Source organism: Gekko japonicus, unplaced genomic scaffold (assembly GCF_001447785.1).
Source record: "Gekko japonicus isolate JY-2015 unplaced genomic scaffold, Gekko_japonicus_V1.1 scaffold1, whole genome shotgun sequence".
Lineage (NCBI taxonomy): Eukaryota > Metazoa > Chordata > Lepidosauria > Squamata > Gekkonidae > Gekko > Gekko japonicus.
This window is the reverse complement of record NW_015164181.1, coordinates 1096613-1120499: the sequence shown is the minus strand read 5'-3', so window position 1 is coordinate 1120499 and position 23887 is coordinate 1096613. Positions and strand designations below refer to the sequence as shown.

The following is a 23887-nucleotide window of genomic DNA, read 5'->3' as shown; positions in this document are numbered from 1 at the left end:
GGGGGGGTATGAATGGTGCAGAAAGTCTGGATAGAGGTCCCCCCACTAGAACAGGGCAACCCCGGTAAAAACGATACCTAGTAGATTCATCCACACTTTTTCATAGCACTTATCATTTATGAAATCCGTTTCCATGAGATCTGGTGATGCTCCCTGGCTCAGATGCTTTTGAAAAATCTCCACATTCAGGGACAGTATACCTCTGAATACCAGTTTCTGGGAGGGTTTGCAAATAAGGGTTAAGTTACTGTTTTCATGCCCTTTTTATGGAGTCTCACGAAGCATCACTCTAACTACTGTTGAAAACAACATGCGGGTCTAGAATGAACTTTTGGTCATCTGTTCTAGGCTGTGTTGCTAATATGCAGCTTTATGGCCACCGTCTGTAGGGAGATACACAAACTAGTGTTGTGGAACTGGGGAAATGGGTGACGGCAAGGCTTGTGGTATGATCTAGAAGTCACACCAAGGTATATAAATGTATGAGAGAACTGAATTATTTATGCCTGTGTAGTCAGTTACTGACATCCCAATGTGCTTTGACCATCAAAAACCATGTTGCGGTGCACTCGGAAGCCCTATTCAATGCCTGATAAAGACTTCTTTAAAAATCTAGGCTAACCTGGAGCAGCTGATGTTTGAAGATAAGAGCAAAGCTCAGCGGCTGCAGACAGAGCTGGATGTCAGCGAACAAGTGCAGAGAGACTTTGTAAAGCTCTCTCAAACCCTTCAGGTAAGGGACCATGTCAGGGGACTTACCAAGATTGGCTTTAGCAGAGTGGGCCGCACGACGTCCGAGGCAGGGCTCTTGACCCACGGAGAATCACAGCATGTCATGGTAATGGACTGACGGGAGCGGCTTTGCTCTGCTGTTACCCCTGCCCTTGACTGCTGCAAGGCTAGGGTGGAAGCAGCCCTGGTGCTAAGGAAGCAGACACCAGAGTGAAATCAGAAGGTGGAAGCTGCCACCACACTTCGTGGAACTTTTGGCTCCAGGCAATGTTTGGGAATATTTGGCTGTGGTCTGATAACGAGTGGCAGTCGATAATAGTTGACCTGTGTGCCAGCTCTAGGCCAAATCACTGCTTTGTGCATGGCTTCCCTTTCCCCACTTGCAGGACTCTGCCGGCCACCGCCCAACACACGGTTCTCTCCTCTGCATCCGGCCTCTTGCTCTCGCCACCAGTCAATTCCCCTGGTTTGCCTTTTGCCTTCACAACAGGCACAGTCTGGAGGTCCGCTTTGGTCCGCTTTGAAATTATGGTCCATTCGATGTCCCCAAGTGGCCTTTAAGAGCTTGGGGAAGGTGGGGTTCGGAGAAGCAGGGCAGGCAGAAGCTCTGCAGGTTCCTCCACTAGCATCTCAAAGGGTTAAAAACATCCTGCTTGAAGCATCACTTGAGATGTAAGATGGCAGCCCTGGGGCCTTGGGTAAAAACATCCTGTGGGTTATCTAGGTTTCTCTGAAAGCCATAGCCCATTCCCAGGGCTTGTGAATGTAGTTCCGAAAACCCAGAATCTGGTTGGGCGCATGAAGGCTCACACTCACTCCCCTTTCTTGTTGGCTTGTCGTCATTCAGGTCCAGTTGGAACGGATCCGGCAGGCAGATTCCCTGGAGAGAATCCGAGCGATCCTCAACGACACAAAACTGACAGACATTAATCAACTTCCCGAAACATGACACCATCAGGAGCGGGCTCTAAGGCTGCATTTTTTGGTGTGTGTTTTTTTTTAAAAAAAAACAACCCTTCATCTTTATAGCAAAACATTAATTATTATTTAACTCTAACCGAAAGAGTGGAAGGGGACATGGGGGGAGGCGGTGGCCCAGGCTTTGTTTCCGGAAGGGAGAAGGTTTAGGGTGGGAGCGAGAAATTGTCAGAGAGAGAGAGAGAGAGAGAGATGTGCAGGACACCGGAGGGTATCAGACAAGTCTGACCTCACTCAGAGCGAAGTGATTGCCACAGCTTTCCCCCTTTCCTGAACCTAACACACTTCTCTCTCCTCTTCTTCCCCCGGCCAATAAAGGAAACTATCACTGTTATTTGGAAGCAGCTGGCAGAGGCCGTGCTTCTCTGTCCCCTTAAAATGTTTTCGAGTGAAGCTGTTGAAGTCTCCTCTCCATCCCAACTCATCCCCCCGCCCCACTGACTGGTCAGTCACACTGTATTTAGCTAGATGGCAAACAAGGAGAACGGGGGTATACTGTGCTGTATGAATATTTTATATTAAAATATGAATTTATTTGCAGGACACTGGATCTAGGTTGGGTTCTCTAGCTCAGCGCTTGTTTTGTACCTGGCGCATAGTTGTGGTTGGTGGTTTGGAAGAGCTCAGTGGCCCTTGGAAATAGAATGGAGAAGGGTGCAAGTTACTGATAACGGAATCCATAAAGAGAAACCAGCATCGGATCTGAGGAATGTCTTCTTAAGAAGACCTTTGGGGGGGGGGGGGTTAAAACAGGAAATGCACACTTCAAGCAAAACCAAACCACAGACCCATTTTCAACAAGCGGCACTTTCAGCCAGCGACTCCTGTCCTAGCTGAGCTAAGCTCAGCTCTCTGGCCCTTTGCCCAAAGCAAGCTCCGCTTTCTAGTCATGCCTGGGGTTGCATGTAAAGTGTTCCCATTCACCCCAGCCCCTATGGTAGGTTCTTGAGCCCACAGTCCTCTGTTCCAGTGAAAGCCGGTGACGCTATAGGAATTTTTAAAATGAGACTTGAGTGAAAGAAAGGGCGGGTGGAGCCTTGGTGTGTGACCCCCGTGCCTGTTGCATTCCTATCATTATTTCAGAACTAGCGGAACAGCAGCCATGCATGGCTGCTGGTGTTTTTACAAGGAGTGGGATGTGGCTGTCAAAACACTGCTCTCTATGTTGCCCTCTCCGTTCAGTTTCCCTGCCAACCCAAAACCCAGCCTTGCATCCTTCAGACTGATTTCCCGAAGGCTGAGTCATGTGGAAGGGGGGCCTCCCCTGTCAATCATGTTGAGGATCTTTGGATCCCTGCCCAAGCAACTGTTGAGCTAAATTCCACTTTGTATGTCTTATTCATGTAAACAGGAGGAACCCTCTTTGCATAGTTTTGTTTTGCACAGGGGCTTCGATCTAGCTGGATCTTCTCAGGCCAGATATCTTTGGCTTTTCAGCAGCAGTGTTTCTCTAGGTGGCCCTTTTTTTTTTGCAACAACCTAGTATAATCCCCATAATTGCACGTAGTCACTACAGAATGAATTAGGATCAGGTTGCTGGAATCCACCCTCTTTTTATAGCTGCTAGTGGAGGGGGGAGTATAGCAGTAGCTATAAAAAGAAAATAACAAGGTCAGGAAATCTGTTAGTTGTGAAGAACACTTGGGTATTTTGCCCACATTAAGGATTGGAAAACAGTTAACTTGCTCTAACGCACTGCTTCAACAAGTTTCTTTAGAACCCTCAATAACTGGGGTGTTTTTCCCCCTAGTGAATTTCCAGTTGTTGAACATGTTGGAAGCCAGCTTCTGTCCCTACCACCATCCTCCTTTTGACACCTCAGCACTGCTAAATCGTTAAATTTATGGATCAGCAAAGGGTGGGGGTAGAAACTCCCATGCCCCTCTCTTGTGAAGCGCCAGCTTTAACCAGTTGGGGCTAAAACCTAACTTGCTTAAGTCTGGTTAGTAGGGAACTGGCCATACAGAATAGCATCAGGATAGATTACCGCTTATGAATACAGGAATGACTACTGTGGCATGAGGGACTCGTTACTGCTTAGTACCTAAATTCTTGTCTATTCTAACCTGAGGCCCAAGATTGAGAGGGGAAATAGAGCAGCAAAGCGAAACTGAAAAGCGTTTGGGGTCTACACTCTGGCAACAGAGCCTGACAACCTAACAAATGCAGGAGTCTAGACTATGGAAGACACGCAGGCTGAAGAACATTCACAGCTATTCCAAAGGGGAAATGTTCTGTTTTAACTATGGCATCATGATTATCCTCAAAGTGAAACATGGACTTAATTTAATTATGGACCTGAGTCACACTTCATTAAAAAGCTTTTTTTTGGAAGGGGGGGAAAAGTGGGGGAGGAGGTGCCCCACTCACCTTAGAAGTTCTTAGCTTTCTACCAGTGTTTTTAAAAAGGCTTAATTTGTACCATCCAGCTTTACTGCTCCAGCACTGACTGTAACTACCACAACTTAGGATAAAAACACAGCAACCTTTCCTGGCCATGGGCCCGTGTGCACAATGTAGGGGAGGGGAAAGCCTGCAAGTTTTAACTCTGTTCTGTATACTTGTACAGCCAATATTTGCAAAAAAATCTTACAGCATGTCTGTGACCTTGTTATTGCTAACGGTTAACTGTACCCCCCCCCCCTTTTACTTCAGTGGCATAAAACCGTGGTCTGCCTGTATCTTCTTTCAAGAGGAGAAAGGAAATTCACCTATAAATATTAGTCCCTTTAGGGTTTTTGTTTGGGGGTTTTTCCTCCCCCAAAATAATAAAAATCAGCCTGTTACAGTCCAAACTGAACTGTTTGGAACCAATTCTGCATTCCAATGAAAGAAGCCGCTGGTGCCCTGTGAAATTGTGGATGTAGAACTCTCCTGTCTACTGAATTCGAAAATGTAACCATTCGTTAACTGTATTGGAGGTGTATCCTTAAGAAAGTGTTCCAAATTAAAGGAGGAATAAGCTAATGACAAGTATGCATCCTCTCCTTAATGTTCTGCATTTTTATACTGTAGGAGACTTGCATGTTTCTGTAGGGATCACAGATGGGAGGGACAGATTTCACATAGAGGTGTCTCAGATCTTGTCTGCCCGATCAGTTGTGCTATGTTAACACTCCAGCTGCATCTTCTTTGATGCATTTGGAAGTGGGGGTCTGTGTGATGACTGAGCAATGCTCAAGAATTTCTCCCTCATATCAAGTGAACAGTGGCAACAGCTACTATCTCTCATGGCCATAGTTCACACAGGAAGAGAAACCTTTGGGATGGAAGGGCCCAGGTACCTGCATATTGGCTTTAGAACCAGGCACACCCCCTTGCTTTTCAGAGTAATGATGCTTTAGCAGAGGCCTAAATCAGCAACAGGGAGAAGATGAGGGCTGGGCCAGGCCGGCACAAGGCCCAAATCAAAACAGGGTTATATAGAAGAAAAAGAGAAGAGATTGGATTTATACCCTGCCCTTCACTACCCGAAGGAGTCTCAGAGCGGCTTACAAACTCCTTTCCCTTCCCCCCTCCCCACCACAGACACCCTGTGAGGTAGGTGGGGCTGAGAGAACTCTGACAGGAACGGCTGTTTTTTTCAAGAACAGCTGTGCCAGAACTATGGCTTGCCCAAGGTCATCCAGCAGGTGCAAGTGGAGGAATGGGGAATCAAACCCGGTTCTCCCAGATTAGAGTCCATGCACCAAACCACTACACAGAGCAAGGCAAATAATCCACAGATAAATTATACCAAAACTGTATCCATCTCCTCCCGCTCTGCTGCCTGCACAGAAAGCGCAGTGCCTCGTCCTCCTGAACTGTCCAAAGCACTTATCAAAAACTGTTTATTCAACGTGGTTTTTTTACAAAACATCTCTCAACATGTGAGGCAGTAAGACCACTTATAAATAAGAAAAGGTAGCTTCTTTGCCTTAGTAACCCTTCAGCAAATGGCTAGAAGTTGACGTGGTTTCGGATGTCGTTGATCTGTTTCACCATCTCCCGTATGTGTTCTCCCCTGCAAAACAGAAGCAGTGTTGGGCAAACATGGCAAGAAAATCTTTTTCCCCCCTGCCTGGGAATATTGGAAGCTTTGCCTCCCAACCCAGATATGGACAACATAAGCTTTCTGTTGGAAATAAAGGGGAGAGCAACCCAATTCTTTCTGCTGCTTTCGCTCTCTGCTCGGCCCACCTGGTACAACCTGCATACAGCAACATCACTCAAAGGTAGTGCCAGCGACTGCTGCTTAGGGAAGATGCACCAGGCAGTTTACAATCCACAAAGTATTCCAAAGCTCTGGGAGAAATTTGGCTCTGTTAACTTACTCCTCTTTCAAAACGGCCTGGATGCATTTCCGCTGGTAGGTACTGAGGCTAATGCTGGGCTTCTTTGGGCTGGTTCCCTTCTCCATTTTCCTCTGCTGATAATCCTTCTTCATCTTAACCTAGAAAGGAAGCCGCAGGCACAAGAGCCAGATCTCCTCAGGACTAGAACATGAGTTCAGGGCCACACTTTCCCTGCCCACAGGCCTCGTCTTCAAGGATATTCGCACTCACCTGCTTGATAGCGTTCCCTAAATGGCGTAGCTGCTCCTGGATCGTCTGCAGTTCTTTCTTCATATCCTTCTCACTGTCGGACAGCACGGGCAGCTGAGAGTGGATGCTGCGGAGCACTTTCTTCATCCTGGGGCCATAAAGGGAGGGATGTGTGTGTAAGACTGTGCTATGAAACCAGCGTTTGCCAACCGTGTAGCCCAACATTTAGAAGCACAACTTGCATTCAGCCGGCAGACAAAAAAAGCAACAGCAGCAGTCTTAGTTCTGGCTGCTCTCCATCCTGAACCCTCTTTCTCTATTAGACCAAGCAGGACGGAGCTCGACTTAATGACCTCCCTTCAAAGTAAACCAAACCTCCTGCGGTGTTGCTGACATTAGCCGGACATGGAAACTTTGCAATCGAGCCAAATGGCCCATGGGTTTAGCTGCCTGTTGTTGTTGTTGTTGTTGTTCAGTCGCACAGTCAAGTCCGACTCTTTGCCGACCCCATGGACCAGATCACACCAGGCCTTCCGGTCTTCCGCTGTCCTCTGAAGTTGGCTCAACTTCATGTTCGTTGCATCTATGACACTGTCTAACCATCTCATCCTCTGCCGTCCCCGTCTTCTTTGACCTTCAATCTTTCCCAGCATCAGGGTCTTCTCCAGGGAGTGCTCCCTTCTCATTTGGTGGCCAAAGTCTTTGAGCTTCAGTTTCATTATCTGGCCTTCCAGGGAACAGTCAGGGTTGATTTCTTTTAGGATTGACTGATTTGATCTTCTTGCAGTCCAGGGGACTCTCACCTGTTCACAATGTCTTCCTGCTTCTCTTTGGCTTCTTCATACTTCTCTGCCAAGCGCTCAGCCATTTCCCGCAAACTCTTCCTTTTAGGGGAAAAGAGGAAGTGTATTCAATAATCTTGGAACTACCAGTTTATGTGATCTGGAAGGGTCGGGGGGAAGACTTTAGAGAGCAAGTTGTACCATAACCCCGGTGTGCGATTCACACGTACCCTTGTGACAAAAGCCCAACTGGAACTCTATCCCACCTGCGGCGGCGGGGGCGGCGGCACACTTTGAAACATAGGAAGGTGCCTTACAGCAGCTCTGACCCTCTAGGCCATCATGTTCTATACTGACCAGCGGCCCCTTCAGAGGGAGTGTCCCAGACATCTTACCCAAGACCCTTTAACTGGAGAGGCCAGGGACTGGACCTGGGGCTGTCGGCATGCAAAGTGGTTCATCTGTCATGCGGCTTCAAACCCACCCCACCCCCTGGGGCCACGGCACTACTCCTGCAGCCCAAACTCATTCTGTGGTGGTTCTGCCTCCTGGTACCCGGCTCACCTTTCTTCTCGGCAGTAGCCAAGGTCTTCCAGCTGCTTCTTTTTCTGCTCGCGCAACAATTTGACTCTGAGGGGAAAAAGAAAGGCCAGGCGGCTGGTTAGGCTGAAGGCAGCACAAGGGGTGCCTACGGCATCCTCCCTCCTCCCCCGCTACCGAGTGCTGCCATGACTAACGGAACCTCGAGGAGAACAAGGCTAGAACAAGGCTCCAGTCCACAGGGAGGAGGGCTTCCACAAAACCGTCCCCTAATCATTCACCAACGAACAGAACTTGCACTGGGAAAAGGACTGCGGCTGGAACCCTGGGCCAGCCAGGAAGGCTGCATCCGTTCATATGCCCTGCCTTGGATTGAATCCTCAAAATGCAAAACAATCAGCCCCTTCACCGCACAGATTATTCTTGAAGCCGGATATTTTTGCTGAAGATCCTCAGCTCTTTGTGTTTTTTAGGTAAAGCCAGCAGATTACAGATCCAAAAGTTACCGTCTCAGTGGTGAACAGACCAAAAATAGCAGACTTGACTGCATTTACGAGCAAAGAGCTAGTTTCTGTTTGTTGTTTTTTTTACCTTCGTTGGATCTCCTCTAAGGTCAGATCTTGTTTCAGAATATATTCTGTCCTAAACACTTGTGTGGCTCTGCTAACAAGCTGGAGGCATTCTTCGGGGGGCGGGGAGGATTCCTTATCTGCAGCCCTTGAAGACAAATACAGGAAGATCTTAGGACACATGCATGCTCCAATAAGGGCTAATTCACAAGCTACATGATGCTTTTTTCCACCTATCAGGATTCAAGGATGGTTGTGGATATACAAACAGCAACTGATGCATGCTGGTGACCACTCAAACCACTGAGCTGCCATTCATGACATGACCATTTTGCAATAAATGTGTTTAATTATGTTGCCCAATCTGGTGTTCTCCCCGCCCCCCAAAAATTATGCAAGCAATGGATCAGCAAAAGTAGGCCTCAGTGAAGATGCAACAGTGGGGAAAAACCAGTCAAAAGTTAGCTCCTTCCTTGCTTCTACCAGATGGCAAGGGGGTTGGGAGAGGGGTGGGGCTCCGTTGGGAGAGCCTCTGCTTTTGGCAAGTGCCAACTTCAGTTCCTGGCAACCCCCGTTAAAGGATCTCAGCTGCCGGGAAAGACCTTTCTCTGCCTGAAATCCTGGAAAGTCAACACCAGACCAAAGCAAACACTGGACTAGATGAATAATAGTGTGAAAGTATACAAGCACTCCATGGGATGGGCAGCTCTCTAGATATGCATGCAACTCCCAGGGCCTAAGTTATGAAAAATGCTCAGGGAAAGGGGCTGTCTTGGCCATTTGGTGGCCTATATATGACAGAGAGGGACCAGAAAGGAGTGCGCCCCGTCCCTTTTACATTAATTCCTCTCAGAGAGAAGTTATGTACTTCAAAAACAGTGGATTGGCAGAGCTCCGAGACAGGATCGTTTGGATGTGTTTCTCAAAGGGATCCTGAGATTCAGCCAGAATGCGGAGAGGAGAGGCTACCGCTTGAGAGTCTTCCATGGTACACAGAAGTGGAGGGGATGCTGGGTGGACCGCAGAGCTGTCAAAAGAAACATTAGCCATCGGTCACTGTTCTCCAAGGAACCCTGTGCTTTGGTTTCATCAAACTCTTTAGCTGCTGACCCCCTTTCCCACACTAGGTAAACAAGATTACTTCCATGAGCAACAGGACTTGTTGAGATCTTCATGAAGAACAGTTGTGAATGGCCAGACAGGGAAGAATCATGGGAGAGTTAACATATAAGCCACACAGCTCCTGGTTACAAAGGAGGAATAAATCACTGTGGTCTATATTATGTCAAGGACAAGCTGCAGGAATTCAAGATCCTTGGAGGTTGATACTGTCCCATGCAAGGATCCTGAAGGAGTTCTGACAAATCTCAAGATCCCTTAGCAGTTACTTAGAGGAGAATGGGCAAGTTCTTGAGGGACTTTTATAAATGCCGAATTTAGTTTTCAAAAGTACAACTCAAAAGAGGCTCATTACCTTTATATTTGTAATGAGGGAAAATGGTCACTAGTATCTAAGCCAGAAGTAGAACCCTACTGTGAGGCAGGGTGAGGTGTGTCTGCTATGGATGGTGATGGACTTTGGGTGCTGCTAAGCACAGAGTCAAACAAACCTGGCCGTGCAATTCCCATTCATTTCAATGGTGTTTGCACAGGCAAGCTTCTTAGGGGACTGTGTCCCAGCTTAATTGATAGGAGGAGGAGGAGGAGGAGATTGGATTTATACCCCGTCCTTCACTTGGAGTCTCAGAGCGGCTTACAAGCTCCTGTCCCCTTTCCCTCCCCACAACAGACACCCTGTGAGGTAGGTGTGGCTGAGAGTGCTCTGACAGAAACTGCTCTTTTTCAAGAACAGCTCTGACAGAACTATGGCTTGCCCAAGTTCATCCAGCAGCTGCGAGTGGAGGAATGGGGAATCAAACCCGGTTCTCCCAGATTAGAGTCCGCACACTTAACTAGACCAAACTGGCTTTGGAATTTATTGCTTCAAGAACAAAAATGTCTCATATCTATAGGGGAAAAATAGAACAGTTGAGTAGATCGTAGTTCATGTGAACTGATATGTCAAGCCAAACTGGTTTCCTATGTTGTTTTTTTGGGGGGAATGCTGGGTACTAAATGAGTGAATTGGATATCTCGGCGTTTCAGCAAGCCTAAATTGGAGAGCTGAAAACCGGGAGTTCCATTCCAGACTCTCCCTTCCAACCACCAACATTTTCCATTTACTGGCAAAGGAACAAGCACAGATCTAATCTAGGTTAAAGAAAGCCAATACATACAGAAGAGGCTTGGTGATGCATTCGTAAGTACTGGTGAGGCAGACCATTGTGGGACCCAGAATGTCCGAGACTATCCAAAACCCTCGAATCGAGGCAGGTTGCCTGGAGGAACAATACAGAGCGTACATCAGACCCACTGCAAAAACGTTCGTCGCCCCAACGGCAAGTTAACTGTTTTATAGTTCATAGTGTAGCAAATGCAAACAAGCCCAGGGACATCATAAACGATTTAAGAAATCTACAGAAGAAAAAGGTACGAAGGCTTTCCTGTACCCATGGGCTGTTCTTATCTGTTTCACGGCACAGAACAGGCTGCATCACAGACAAATACAAGAATAGACTAGGGAAAAATTTACCCCCGACATGTTGATAGTAAAATATTCATAAAATGAAAAACAAAAATTAAAAAACCCAACGACTTAGAGCACACTCTACAAAGTTTCCTTCTAAGCTGCTTTCCGTGTCCCCTCAACAGGAATACGGTTTTCCTCAGACAAATCCATCCAAACCAAGCAAAATACAGGAAGAAGAGATTTCTCTGCCCCCCAGTCCCTAAAACTGGCCCCCAAAGGAGGAGATATTCACACTTGGAACCCCCTTCCCCGGCAACAACTGGCTCCCCCCTCTTCTAGTCTCCGGTGCTCTCAGCTCAAGCCACAGACTGGGTTGTTGTCCGTGGCTGGTCTTCAGCCGGCCTCTTCGGGCATCAGCTCCACCAAGAGGGGAAGGGGCGACGTCCAGCCTGCTCTTACCTGCACGACAAAGGCATGGTACAAAGGATGTGCTCCACAAAGCACTTCTGTTCCGCTCCGAGTTCTTGCAAGCTATCCTTGTCTTCCTCATCTGGAAAGCAGGCAAAGCTCATTCAGGCATGCAAGGCAGGCAAAGGTCCATCCCCCTACGGAACCGGAGGGGCTCCACACGTCCCTGAGAGAAGCGGCTGCTCAAAGCAAGCACCAGCCCCTCTCCTGTTGGGGGGGGGGGGGTCACTTCACAAAGGTTTCAACTACCAGCCAGTTTTCTGCAGCTAGTGGGACAATGCAGAAGTGAGGGTAAACGCTAGACGTGCCTGACTCTTTGGCACTTCGGGGAGCACCCGCGTAACATTGCAGATGGAAGAAATCAGCATTTGATCAAACCGTTTTATAAACGAGGATTCCTTGTGATGTCTGCACACACCCCTTGCATTACAGGCACTAACTGTTCAAAAGTATGACCGGTAAGCCCCGAATTGGGTATATATATATATATATATTGTATGGGTCTGTGTGTGCCTCCTGGCTTAGATTCCCAGTATGGTATCAAGTTCTACTCCACCCCACTCCTGCAATTGTAAAAAACTAGGAGACGAAAAAACACAGAGAGAAGGAAATTTTAACTATTTACCTGAACCAAGGAACTTATGTAGTTTGTGGATCCAGGTGAGTCCGACACTATGTACACCAGCATCATGTGTACAGTGATAGCGAGATGGACACTTGGAATCTGAAAGCACAGGAAGGTTACAGGTGAGTGAAGCTGCGAGGCAGGGGAATGCTGTGTTCCAATGCCACCACAGGCTGACTTTGCTCAGACCTGGCTTGCTGCCATGTGTGAATGCTTGCCTTGCACCTGCCCTACCACAAAGAATGCAGTATAAGAATCCTGCTTGAAAACTAACTTCAGAGATCCACCATGAAGCAATGCAGGCGCATAGTTTAACCACCCACCGAAGTGAAAACTTTCAACCAATCCAGGCATAGAATCTCTGCTTGTGGAGGGAAAGCTGTTGGGCTCAGTATGCATTTTATAGTTCACCTGCTATAGAGGGAGGAGGAGGGGGAGAAAGAGGGGTGTGAACACCAAATGCTTTCGTTTTCCTAAATGCTTTGATGTACCAGACACTGTGTCGCACAGACCTTTATTTCTGTAGAGGGGTACGTGCTTGGGGGGGGGTAGTTGACCATTGTTTCTGGCGAACAAATGCCGTGGGGTGATTGGGTCCTGATCTTTAGTGCCTTTGCTTGAACGCAATAGATCTGCAATCCCCGCGCTCCCTTCAGTCCTAACAAAGCTCGTGTTCAGTATGGTATTCTTCAACATCTCAATAAACTAAACTTCCTTTGAAGTAAGCGGTGTTGAGAACTGATTTAACCAAGATTCTGACAAACGCTAACTCTGGTCGTAATATAGAAAGGGTCTATGAGTGTGGAGGCAGTCATACTACAAGTTTGGGACTGTCCTGTGAACCCAAATGAAGCAAATGTTCTGTTAAGGAACCCAGAACAGTAGAGCTGTGGCCAAACCAGCCTCTCTGAACCAGTCTTTTAAATAGTCACTCGTGCCACACAAGTAACCATTCCTTCCTGATCAATACATTCAGATGTTGGTATGAAGCAGCAGAACAAAGCTTGAGTCCCATGGCACCCTGAAGACCAACAAAGTTTTAGTCATGGTATAAGCTTTTGTGCACGTGAAAGATTACACATTAAATAAAACTTTGTTGGTCTTAAAGGTGCCAACTGGACTCAAACTTTGTTTTTCCTGATCAATGACATTCAATGACATTCTGCAGCAGGTGACCTTTAAGACCAAGTTTTATTCAGGTACAAGCTCTCCCTCCTCTGCGAGGACGGATCTGCATTGTTTTTTTGCAGATCTGCATTGCTGTTTTGGGAGCTTCCACTATGGAGAGTCCCTGCTTCTGTTCTGTCTAGCCCCCACTGAGCCCCAACAGGCCACTCGTGGCTTTAAGTATTTCAGAAGGGAAAAGAGACATGCCTCTCTCTAACCGGTGCGGCTTTGTACTGTAATTGGGAGGGAACTTTTTTTACAAATTCAGAAGGCCTTTCTTTCCAGCATGCTGATGGTGCGTCTTCTCAGGGATACAGGGACAAACCACCTGAAGGACAAGATGATTCCAGGCTATCAGGTGCGGCAGGGAAAGGCTTCGCTGTGCTCCCTGCCTCAGTCTGTCCTGCAATAAAGGCTACCAGGCACCCTGTCCCAGTTTTCCTCACCTCCAAGGCAACTTTAATGGCAAGTGAAAAGAATGCAGCAGATGGACCTTATTCTTAGAGCAAAGGGACAGCAACGGAGGTCACAGCTTCTTACCTCTGTGCAGTTTGATTGGGCAAGAGAAGTCCAACTCCAGAGGCTCCTCCCCCCTTTTCGGTGCCAGTTTCAGTGCAAGCTCCAATTCAACACATTCGAAGACGTAGAGTGATGGGATGAGGTCCGTTTTTGAATCCCAGGACTTGACAGACTGCGAAAGGGATCCGAATGTTAACCCTGACTAAATTCACACTCCTCCACAGCAGCGTAAGAGTTAACTTCTCTTAGGAAGCACCATTCACATAAGTCACAAGTGAACTCTAACCGCCCTAATTTTTCTTTAGCTAAAAGGTTGGCTTGTTTCGTAAATGGTGTGTGGGGAGGGGGGAGGGAGACAATCTCTAAACCTTAATGGGTTGGCTTTTTCAGCTCCAAATATAGATCAGTGCATGGCTGAAGCATATCATGGGGATTTTTGTTTGTTAAATCAGTCCCAGATACAAGGGGGAAAAAATTACAAACATACATACTGATATTAACTATATATTTTTCAGGCATCCCCAAGTATTTCACTAATTCTGGACATCTAGGTATAAAATGCCAGATAAAGTTTTGGGTTTTTTTTTTACAAGCCTAACAGTGACTTCCAGGTCCTCCCTCGAGTCTCTGGCCACGCTTGAAGGCTCCAAGGTGGATGCTGGCTCTTCCTCCTTCCAGTGGTAGCCAATGCTAGGACTAGAAACGGCAGAGATGGAGTCCAACTTGGAGCCTCCCCAAAACTGGCAGAGACCCAGACCGGCCCTCTCTCCCCTTCTGGCTGCTCTTAATGGCCCTTGTCCTGTTTAACCTCTTGGTCAGGAGCATCAGTCTGAGAGGTTGATGTTCCTGGCAAATTACCAGACAGCTCGATGACTGGATGAAGGGCTCTTGCAGGCTAGGTGTGTCCCACTGGGTCATGATTTGTCCACCTCTGACACAGGAGGCCATCACTGTTGGGAAGGCTCAGGTCCTGGTTTCTAATCTAGGGATGCAAACCAGCCTCCATCTAGTCTGGAGGACCAGTGGAAACCAAAGCAGATGCAATGGTAAACTACGCAAGTCATCTGTAGCAGAGGCAGGAAGAGAGAAAGGGAGCCTGTGTGCATGATGCATGGACATGAATGGCCAAATTATTATTTGGAGTTGCGTGTAAAATGTATGCTGCTAATGGAGACTAGGGAAAGAAGCAATACTGCTTTATTTACCTAACAGCCATTATTGTTTTAATTAAGCCACTTCAAACTGAGGCTGTAAACAAAGCTTAAATAAATATCAGAAAAGGGATAAGGACGTCTGACAGCAATGTGTTTTCGTGCTGTATGTTCAAGACAGCCCATGTAAAAAGGTAAGAGTAAAAATGACCACGGTCAGCACTTAAAGACCGAGCAAGGACCAAGTCCTGAATAGATATATACACTGTGAATCTCTCCCCCCTCCACAACGAAAACCTGCAAGGGATCACAGCCATACCATCTGTTCATCATCATCTTCCCCCTCCAGCACCACACAGTGATAGAGCATTCCGGAATCTGTAGCGATGACCAAGATGTTGGGAATGCAGGGTAGGCAGAGAACCGCACAAGCGTCGTAGCCATAGTTGTCTTCAGCCGCAGGGTGCATTGGCAGTGGGCCCAAAAGCTTGCCGAGGTTTCTGGTGCTAAGATAAGCGAAAGGACATTTACTGGGCAGCTGTTTCATTAATAACTTTCCCCCCGCCCCCAATAGCAGGAACCAATTTGCTGGAACAGGGCTGTCTCCCTACAAGGACACTTTGGATATCTAGAACATGAAAAACTGAGGTCTTCTTCCTGCAAAGAAGCCAAGCTCCATGCAAGAAATTACTGCATGCTTATCCTAGAATGGACTGCCCCCGGGCTAACTCCCATTTATCAGGAATAGTTTCTCTTTAAGCCATTGCTCGAGACAGGCCAGAGGTGACCTACAGTACAGTCCTAAGCAGAATCACTAAATGCATTTTGTCACGTCTCAAGGGGTCCATGCCATTTAGTGGTAGCAGTCTAGGGGAGTTTACCACTTGGTGAGTGTAGAGTGGGGATGCTGGCATTTTCAACAGGCTGGCTCCCTTCACACTATAGCTAATAAGGGGCTGTGGCTCAGAGAAGGAACAACTGCTGTGTATGCAGAAGGGCCCAGGTTGAATTGCTGGCATCGCCCAATAAGGAGTGTGTGCAAGAGGCCCTTCTCAGCTCAAGACCTTGAACAGTCACTGTCACAGTATACAATAGGGAATTAGATGGACCGATGGTCCAATTCAGCAAACTTCATATATGTTCACTGGCTCGGGGAACAGATGGTAGAAGAAGTTCCAGGCTGTGCTGGAATTAATTTCCTGAGGAACCCTGTCAATATGAGCAGGCTGAGGCAGGGGGGAGACAACACAAATATGCCTCTGTGGGCTCTTCCGTATTGTCATTTTTGTGACTCATTTGTCCCTATTGCCTTGGGTGGTCCACCCACCCCTTTTCCACATGTGTTTTGCTCCCTCTGGGGCTACTAGAGAGAGCAAAACACATTGGGGGGGGAAACCATGAAGCAACAGGGACAAACAAGTGACAAAAACGTCAATGCGGAATGTTGGTCAGTTGAACTAGCCACCTTGCAGGTCGCATTTGGATATGTTCCTAATCATAAGTTTTACACCCTGTTTTCACAACTAATTTATTTTAATGTATTTATTTAATTGGATTTGTATCCCGTCCTCCCCGCGCGGCGTGGGGGGGGGGGGGGGTTCCATCAGAAAAATTACACAACTAAAAACAATTACAACACATCAATTAAAATACCATTACGCATATTTCTAGCCAGCGCCTCAACAGATGTGGTCCAAGATAATCTCGGTTCCAGATGATGAAACAGAGCTGAACCAATGAAATGCTGCAAGCAGAGAATTTGCTTGGCTGGCCCCAAGGGGAGGAGGGAACAAGCAAACTCAACTCAGCAAAATGGTACTATTTATATTGCTTTAAAGAATTATTTTTATGGCCAGGTGGTTTTGGGGAGCCAGCATTACTTTTATGATTTTTTATTCTAGATACAACAAGATTGTTAGTCCTACTTCAAAATTTATTTAACTTGTTTTAACAGTGATGATACTTTATGCAATTCTGACTTCTAAACTATAAATGTGGGAGTGAGAAGGAAGTGAGTGATACATAAATGCAGGAAACCAAAACCAAACAAATAATGTTTAGAAACGGTTTATTTTCAAAGCCCTGAATTTGTGTTCAGAGTAATTTGGGCATTTTTTCTGTTAATTCCACAAGGACAGCATTTTTGTGAGAAAAGTATTTGTGTGGGGGTTGTTACTTTTAACTGTTTGTTGCCCAAGATCAGACTTTTGTCGTTTGCCACCCTCAACTTCTCTGGCACCTCCAGCTCCAAACCCCCCCCCCCCCCCAATAAAAAGGCGGTGGCAGTGGCGAGAAATGCACAAATACATTTTCCATCTTCACCTGTGCAGGAGACTGAGGTAGGTCAGGAAGGTCTCCCCATTTTCATACAAGATGTAGAGCGGGTACGCCAGCACTTCTTCTGCTTTCCCTCGCTGCCCAGTTATGTTCTTGGGAATGGCTGCCAGGGGCCCAAAGTCAAATGCCACCGCTGTCTCTCCTATCAATGCCGTATAGGCTCTCCTGAGGGAGAGGGGAAAGGATAGAAATTTGGCTTGCAGTGGCAATCCGCTGCAAATGTAATTTCCTCATTGCAGAAGGAATGCAGGGGGGGGGGGGGCTTGCCAAAGCTCAGAGGAAAGCATCCAGATCTTACCCCTTATTGAGCCTCAGAGTCTCCTCATCAGTATTTGAAAGAGGGATCACCTGCACGGCCGTCTGGGGTGAATTTAAGCTGTAAATCCTAAAACCCAAACAAGGTTTTAAAAAACACACAATGCAATCTGTATCACCTAATAGTGATAGGTGACTTTAAAAAAATAATATATATATATTTTAAATCAACCGTCAGGGTGGGGGGTGCATCCACAGCCAGAGCATTTTATGTGAACTCGGAGAAATCACCCAGTTTGCAGAACAACAAAGGACATGTACTGAATATCTGCTGGCACACACCTTCTAGGCGTGTTTTGGTATAGCTTGCTTGTGCCCAATAAACTTACAACAACAGAAACTGGGCCAGCATCTTCTCTAGTCACATGACTTGGCTGTGCTGTCAAAGAAACCTTTAAAATGAGACATACTAAGCAGCACAACATAAGAGCCAGGTAGGTACCTGATGGTGTTGTCGGAGGTTAGGAGCACTATGTGGGGTTCCAGCATCTCACCCGGGTACCAGGTGGCGTGCTTCAGTGTCAGGGATGTTGAGCTGGTGAAGAACCTCTCTGCGATAGGAATGATGCTATAAGAGAGATTCCATAAATAAAAATGGGACAGTATTTTGTGGGCAAAACGGAGTTGCCAATTTTTCTAAAGAGACCCTGTACAACTATGCGGTTCTCAGCAGCCTGCTGTGCAGGCAATAGCTTTGTGCTGCAGGAAAGTTCATCTGCCAATTTCTGATGATCCAGCTGCACAAGAGCAGGTGAGGCTGCAGTTTTTTCCTGATCAGCTGGCAACCCCGTCAGCAAACAGACTAAACCAGTTGTTAACGCTCATAAAAATATTACATGTAGATATTTTCCCCCTTTGGTTGAATAATCAGTGAAGCTAGACATAGATGGCAAATTTCAATTTTAATGTATTTCAGCAAGTTATTTTAGCTAACAGAAGTCCTGTATGCATTACATTACTTAGTCAACTTGTGTAAATCAGGAGCAACAATTGCTGTGTAGGCCTTGCCACCGGCTGGCCTCATGACACATGTTTGATGCACATGTTTCCTGCACTACTGTTCAAACTTCATAGTACCCTTTTAAGGAGTCAGGTTGGAAAAATTAAAAAAAAAAAACCACTCATCAAAATGGCCACACCATGGTGGCCAGTGCTGTCAAGGATAGGGTGCCATATTCTCTTCTACTCTTCCCACAGTGAGAAAAATAAAATCTCTGCTGCCAACTCTTCTCCTACCACCCAATAGCATGTCAAGTGTCATCTGTGGATCTGATCAAACACATTACGCTAATTTGGACTAAATCTGCTGCTCCTTCCAAAGAAGAGCTTGCACACCTTTCTTCCCAATCAAAAAAACAAAGACAGAAGCTGCATTGTGAGATCCTTACACAGAAGTGATTTTTCAAACCGGAGAGATCAAGGACCAAACATGAGGCCAACTGCCCACAAAGCACATTGCTTGGTAAATGGTAGCAGAATGCCTGAACTGCCTGCACTGAACAGGATATATGAGCCCTCTTTGTGACGCTGCATCTGTTAAGGCTGTTTCAGTTGCTACTTGGTATCCCAATCACTGAGTGATGAATGCTGCCCCCTTTTTTTTTTGCTTACTTAATAAAATCCACTATGGAATAAATGCTACTTTTCTTTTCATTGACATACAGCATCTCAAACACCCGTTGGAAGAGGTATGAAAACGAACTCCCATCCCCTAGTGGAATGTGCACAAGCAAAACAGAGGCCCTCCATACACAGTGCCTACAACCCAGAAGAGAGCAAAACCCCAAGAGAGAATGTATCACATATCATAACGGTTTCCTGGCAAGTCCCAAGACAAAAGAAAGAAGGAAAAGGAACACCAAGTAGCCCCAGTTTTAAAGCGGTCAAGAAGCATGAGGAAATCTGAGGTGTTACGTACCTACAATTAATGGTTGCCCTTCCACCTTCAAATTCAGAGTTCTTTCCCCAACGTTTTGGTAACTCCAGTACTGCTAGCCCTTTTGTTCCTATAAGAGCTACATACTGTTGTGTAGGACTCAGTGAGGTTTGGTAGACCTCAAAAAAGGGTGGATTTATGCAGAGCAGCGTCTGGAAATGAAAATGCTGAGCCAGTTAATAGTGCAATATTCCAACGTGTGTGTGCATGTGAGCAGATAAACTTTATACAATGCTCTCTCTCTCACACGCACACACACACGCACGCACATCACTTGATAAGTGGTAGCAGAAAGTCTGAATTGCCTCTACTGAATAGGACATGAAGACTATCTGTGATGGCTGTTTGTTACCACTTGCTGCTCTGGTCAAACCAATGATCACCACTGATCTTTCCCTGACTGAATGCAAGCTATTATGGGATGACTGCTGCTTTATTTTCAAACCAGGGTTGCTAACTGAGCAGAGGGGGAAACCCTAACCTGTACACACTATTAAAGTTAAAGGTTTCCCTTGCTCGAAATTACAAAAACATAATTTGCAACGACTTTTCAGATGCAATGAAGATGTAAGAGGAGCAGCATCCAAGCGGCCAGCTGAAAAGTCAGTAACCCAGCAGGGAGAGAAGCAGCCAGCTGAATGGGCAATGCAAAGAACACAAAGTTCCAAGCTGAATGCTGTAATTAGCGCTTGCCGTTCGGAAGAACAGGCTAGTCAATGCAACCCTGCAAACCCATCGTCCCCTACTGCCTGAATCCAAAAAACCTAAATAGTACTTCCATTTTCTGAAATGGCTACAGAAAAAGGAAACAAACAAGTTCAAAGTAGGGTAGGAGTCTACTTCTCATGAAGCAGCAAATACCTGTGTCTAGACTGTACAGCTCGATTGCAGGTGAAGTGCTTATCCATATTTTTAAAATCCTGCACACAGAAAACTACCTCCTCAGAGATGAGGCTAGAACCTAATAGTCAATTGGAATATGAGGAATGTTGCTAGCACTTTATCTTGTTTGAATTTTAATGCTGTATTTATTAATGTATGTGATTTTATTGATTTTATTATGGGAATTTTATCCGTCTGTAAGTCGCCCTGAGCCGGCCTTGGCCGAGAGGGCGGGATAAAAATTTAATAAATAATAATGATAATACTTGAACTCTGGCTGCAGGAACTGGTAGTGTGGGGTCCAGACTCCCAATTATATTGACTGAAGTGCAAATGGTGTTCAAACACTGCAGCCCCCCTCCATGTGTTTCTGCTAGACTCCATGCAGAAACTCTAGCCTTTAAAAACATGTCCTTGAGCTTTATTGAAAACAAACAAGGTTTAGCTGCCTTTCCATACAGCAAAGTTCCTTGCACTTCGCAAACAAGCACATCGGAGGGTTTGAGCTTAAGCTTCTCTCTGATGTGCTGATTTCTGCATTCTAGGAAGAGGGTTTCAAGCTTTGCTCGTCTCTTCCCTGCTTCGCTAGTTTCAGTCTGGGTCCTGTAAACCTTTTTTTTAAAAAACTGTTTTGCCTGACTGGCAAATATTCAACATGCATTCATGATATCTTTTCCACATCCTTCCACGAAGAAATGCAAGGCAGCATTCATGGTTCTCGCATGCTCGATTTTACCCTCACAACCACCTTGTAAGGCTAGACCAGTGATGGTGAACCATTTAGAGACCGAGTGCCCAAACTGCAACCCCAAACCCACTTATTTATCGCAAAGTGCCTACAAGACAATTTAACCTGAATACTGAGGTTTTACTTTAGAAAAAAACAACTCATACATTAATTTAAGATGATCCCAAATGCTTTCATTTAGTTAAAATTATTTGGCAGAGAATTCGACACTTTAATGATGGTCTGGGCCTGGCTGGGGTGATGGCACACGTGCCCGCAGAGAGGGCTCTGAGTGCCACCTCTGGCATCCGTGCCATAGGTGCCACCACTGGGCTAGACTGAGCCAGAGTAACTGACCCAAGTTTCTCAGAGAGCTTTATAGTAGGACAGGGATTTGAACCTGGCACAGCAGTCTCAAACAGAGTTCCACTCTTCTAAGTCCACTGACATCGATTAGGGATGCCAGCCTCCAGGTGGGACCTGGGGATCACCCAGAATTATGGCTCATCTACAGACAACAGAAATCAGTTCCCCTGGAGAAAACGGATGCTTTGGAGGCTGGACTCTATGGCACTGGACCCCACTGAGGTCCCCGTCCTCCCCACACTGCATCTCCAAACCTCCAGGAGTTCTCCAACCTGGAGAATCCTAGAATCACAGAGTTGGAAGGGGACGTGCAGGCCATCTAGTCCAATGCAGGATCAGCCTCCAGCATCCCTGACAAGTGTGTAGAATCATAGCTGGCAACCCTAACTGGGCACAGACAAGTCAGGGTTACCAGCCTCCAGGTGGGGCCTGGGGATCTCCCGCTTTTCCAACTGATCTCCAGCTGACAGAAAGCGGTTGCTTTGAAGGGTGGACTCTGTGGCATTGGACCATGCTGAGGCCCCTCCCCAACCCAACCTCCGCCCTCTCCTGGATCCACCCCCAAAGTCTCCAGGTATTTTTCCAACCCAGACCTGGCAACCCTAAGACAAGTGCAACTCTATTTAGGATTGCACTGGGGGTGTCTCTCTAGACCCCTACAGCGAACTGGCTCTTTATACCCAGACTATATCATTTTGTATGGACAAACCACACGACACCAACGCCCGCAGGAAGAGGAAGCTAGAGGGAAAAGTGCTAGGTTCCCACGTGCGGGGATTTTCCCACGGAGACGCTTTCTAGCCCCTGAGAGCACGACACGGCCACAGCACACGGCTCCCTGTGGTGGCGGGCAGTGTTCCCTCTCAGCTGAGTGAGTGTGAGCCAGCTCACAGTTTTTTAGCCTCCGGCTCTCACATTTTCGCCTCAGCTCAGGAAGGAGGGCTCCAGAGCAAACTGGATTTATGCAGCAGCCAAATTGCTCGCTTGCAACTTTAATGCCGGCAGCTCACAAAGTGGAATTTTGGCTCACAGGACTCCACAGCTTAGAGGGAACGTTGGTGGTGGTGGTGGTGGTGGGAGGCCTCAAAGAGAACGAAGCGAGGCCGCACCTGGTACTGGCCCAGGCTGTCGTGCTCGCCGCCGCCGCCCAGGCTCCTCAGGCTGAGGGCGTAGAAGGCGCTGCGCTCGCCGTCCCAGAGGAAGAGCTCGCTGCCCAGGCCGAACATCAAGTCCCACGGAAGCGCCGGCCGAGCCCCCCGCTTGTCCCCCGGCGCCGACTCGGCCTCCGCGGCCTGCTCCCTCAGGCGACAGATCACGGCGTGGTTGGGCAGCTCCTTCCGCCAGTACTCTCCCAGGCCGGCCGCCGGCACTGCTGCCGCCGCCGTCGCCATCGTTGCTCCCCACTGAAAAGTGTGTCGCCGAGAGGCAGCCAAACCGATGCGTGAGCCTCGCGCCGCCCCAGAGGGCACTGCGGGAGGGGAAGTCTTCGAGACCATACAGTTGCTACCAACCAACACCCCCCCCCCCCACCTAAGGGCACGGTTTACCCACTAGAGACATATTGGGCAGACAGCCACCCCCGCTCCTTCAAGACACCCGACGGCTATCGAACCGCCGCTGGATGTTCTTTCTAACGCCTCCTTCACAGACTACAATTCCCAAAATGCAACGGGCGAGCGGTTCGGCTGCCTTAAGAAAGGAGGTGTTTCCCGTCACGCACCGGAAGTTGGAGTGCTTCTGCTTGACTACATCCCCCAGTGTGCTTCGCACAAAGGCAGGTGGTGGGAAGGCGGTAATAGTTGGAGCGGCAGTGCGCGGAGCTCGCCGTCATGGCCGGTTCGATGGAGTCGTTGATCCAGCAGCGGCGGCGTCTCTACAAGGGCTCCCGAGCCCCGTCTTGGAAGGAGACCTACCGGCAGGTAGGTCAACAGGGAGGTATCGGGGCTCTACCCCTTTGGAACTTTGAGGGGGCCAACATTCGGGGGGTGGATACATTGTAACGAGGCTGTGTTGCTCTGGACGTGCCGTCTCCCGCGCAGTGCTTTTTGGGCTGGTTTACTTGGGAGTAAGCCTTGCGGTGTAAAGCGTCTTTTAGGGTTGCACTGCTCTGGCTGCGATCCTACGCATGCTTTCCCGGGAGAAATTGTGTCCCCCGCCCCCCCGTTGTATGTTTACTGCGTAGCAGATGAAAGCGAAAGTCCAGTCAGGTGCTTTAAAGGCTAACAATGCACTATTTAAGTATGAGCTTTCCTGAGTCGTTGCTCGCTTCCTGAAACAGGTGGAGGGAAATCAAACTGGAAGTTCTAGTGAGATGGAAGAGATTACAAAGGGGGAGGAGGTGGGGTTGAGACAGAGAGGATGGAGGAGTTCTGTCCTGAGTCTTTCAAGTGTCGATTCTCCGTGGAAATTACTGAGATCGGGATTAGCAGGTACAAAGAGATCAGCGAACTGATTTAAGTCATCTCAGGGAGCAGCAGTCTGAAGTTTAAGTGAACATTAATGGATATTGGTGAAAAAGTCTGATAAAGCAGGTTAAGAGCAGCTCCCTAACATTTCTTTAAAAAGTGACTTTTGTAGAGCTATTAGTGCAGTGAGTAAGGAAACTCAAGTCCCCTATTAAGCCGGGATGATATGAGAGGTTGCTGTGAGTTCCAATTCAGCGCTTTTCATGTTCTAACCATATATAAATTCTATTCCATCT

The 23887-nt window shown here is 47.4% G+C and overlaps 3 protein-coding genes across 3 annotated transcripts in view; 2 read left to right on the top strand and 1 right to left on the bottom strand.

Moving 5' to 3' along the window:
* RABEP1 (rabaptin, RAB GTPase binding effector protein 1) overlaps positions 1 to 4049 on the top strand; it is a 61149-nt gene extending 57100 nt beyond the window's left edge. The window contains exons 16-17 of the mRNA XM_015408043.1: positions 617 to 733; positions 1580 to 4049. Coding sequence (XP_015263529.1) covers positions 617 to 733; positions 1580 to 1681 — 219 coding nt within the window. The 3' untranslated portion in view covers positions 1682 to 4049. The remainder of the gene's footprint in view (positions 1 to 616; positions 734 to 1579) is intronic.
* A 1505-nt stretch (positions 4050 to 5554) lies between these two features.
* NUP88 (nucleoporin 88kDa) lies at positions 5555 to 22703 on the bottom strand. The gene is made up of 17 exons (XM_015408001.1): positions 22296 to 22703; positions 19194 to 19363; positions 17718 to 17843; positions 17259 to 17345; positions 16946 to 17125; positions 14943 to 15129; positions 13494 to 13644; positions 11787 to 11885; positions 11153 to 11243; positions 10401 to 10502; positions 8993 to 9151; positions 8147 to 8272; positions 7580 to 7645; positions 7037 to 7117; positions 6255 to 6381; positions 6024 to 6142; positions 5555 to 5713 (listed from the first exon to the last, which is right to left on the bottom strand). Exons 1-17 carry the CDS (start codon positions 22680 to 22682, stop codon positions 5650 to 5652), a joined length of 2322 nt encoding a protein of 773 aa, XP_015263487.1. The 5' UTR covers positions 22683 to 22703; the 3' UTR covers positions 5555 to 5649.
* Positions 22704 to 22982: 279 nt separating this feature from the next.
* RPAIN (RPA interacting protein) overlaps positions 22983 to 23887 on the top strand; it is a 10772-nt gene continuing 9867 nt past the window's right edge. The window contains exon 1 of the mRNA XM_015408022.1: positions 22983 to 23105. Coding sequence (XP_015263508.1) covers positions 23016 to 23105 — 90 coding nt within the window. The 5' untranslated portion in view covers positions 22983 to 23015. The remainder of the gene's footprint in view (positions 23106 to 23887) is intronic.

Bases quoted from the DNA above. Each gene is read 5' to 3' on its own strand.
- NUP88 (XM_015408001.1), bottom strand. From the start codon at position 22,682: ATGGTCTCGAAGACTTCCCCTCCCGCAGTGCCCTCTGGGGCGGCGCGA. The intron at 17,346-17,717 runs GTACCTACCTGG...TTTGGGTTTTAG, and splicing joins ACCTCCGACAACACCATCAG to GATTTACAGCTTAAATTCAC. The intron at 6,143-6,254 runs GTGAGTGCGAAT...CTTCCTTTCTAG, and splicing joins TAGGGAACGCTATCAAGCAG to GTTAAGATGAAGAAGGATTA.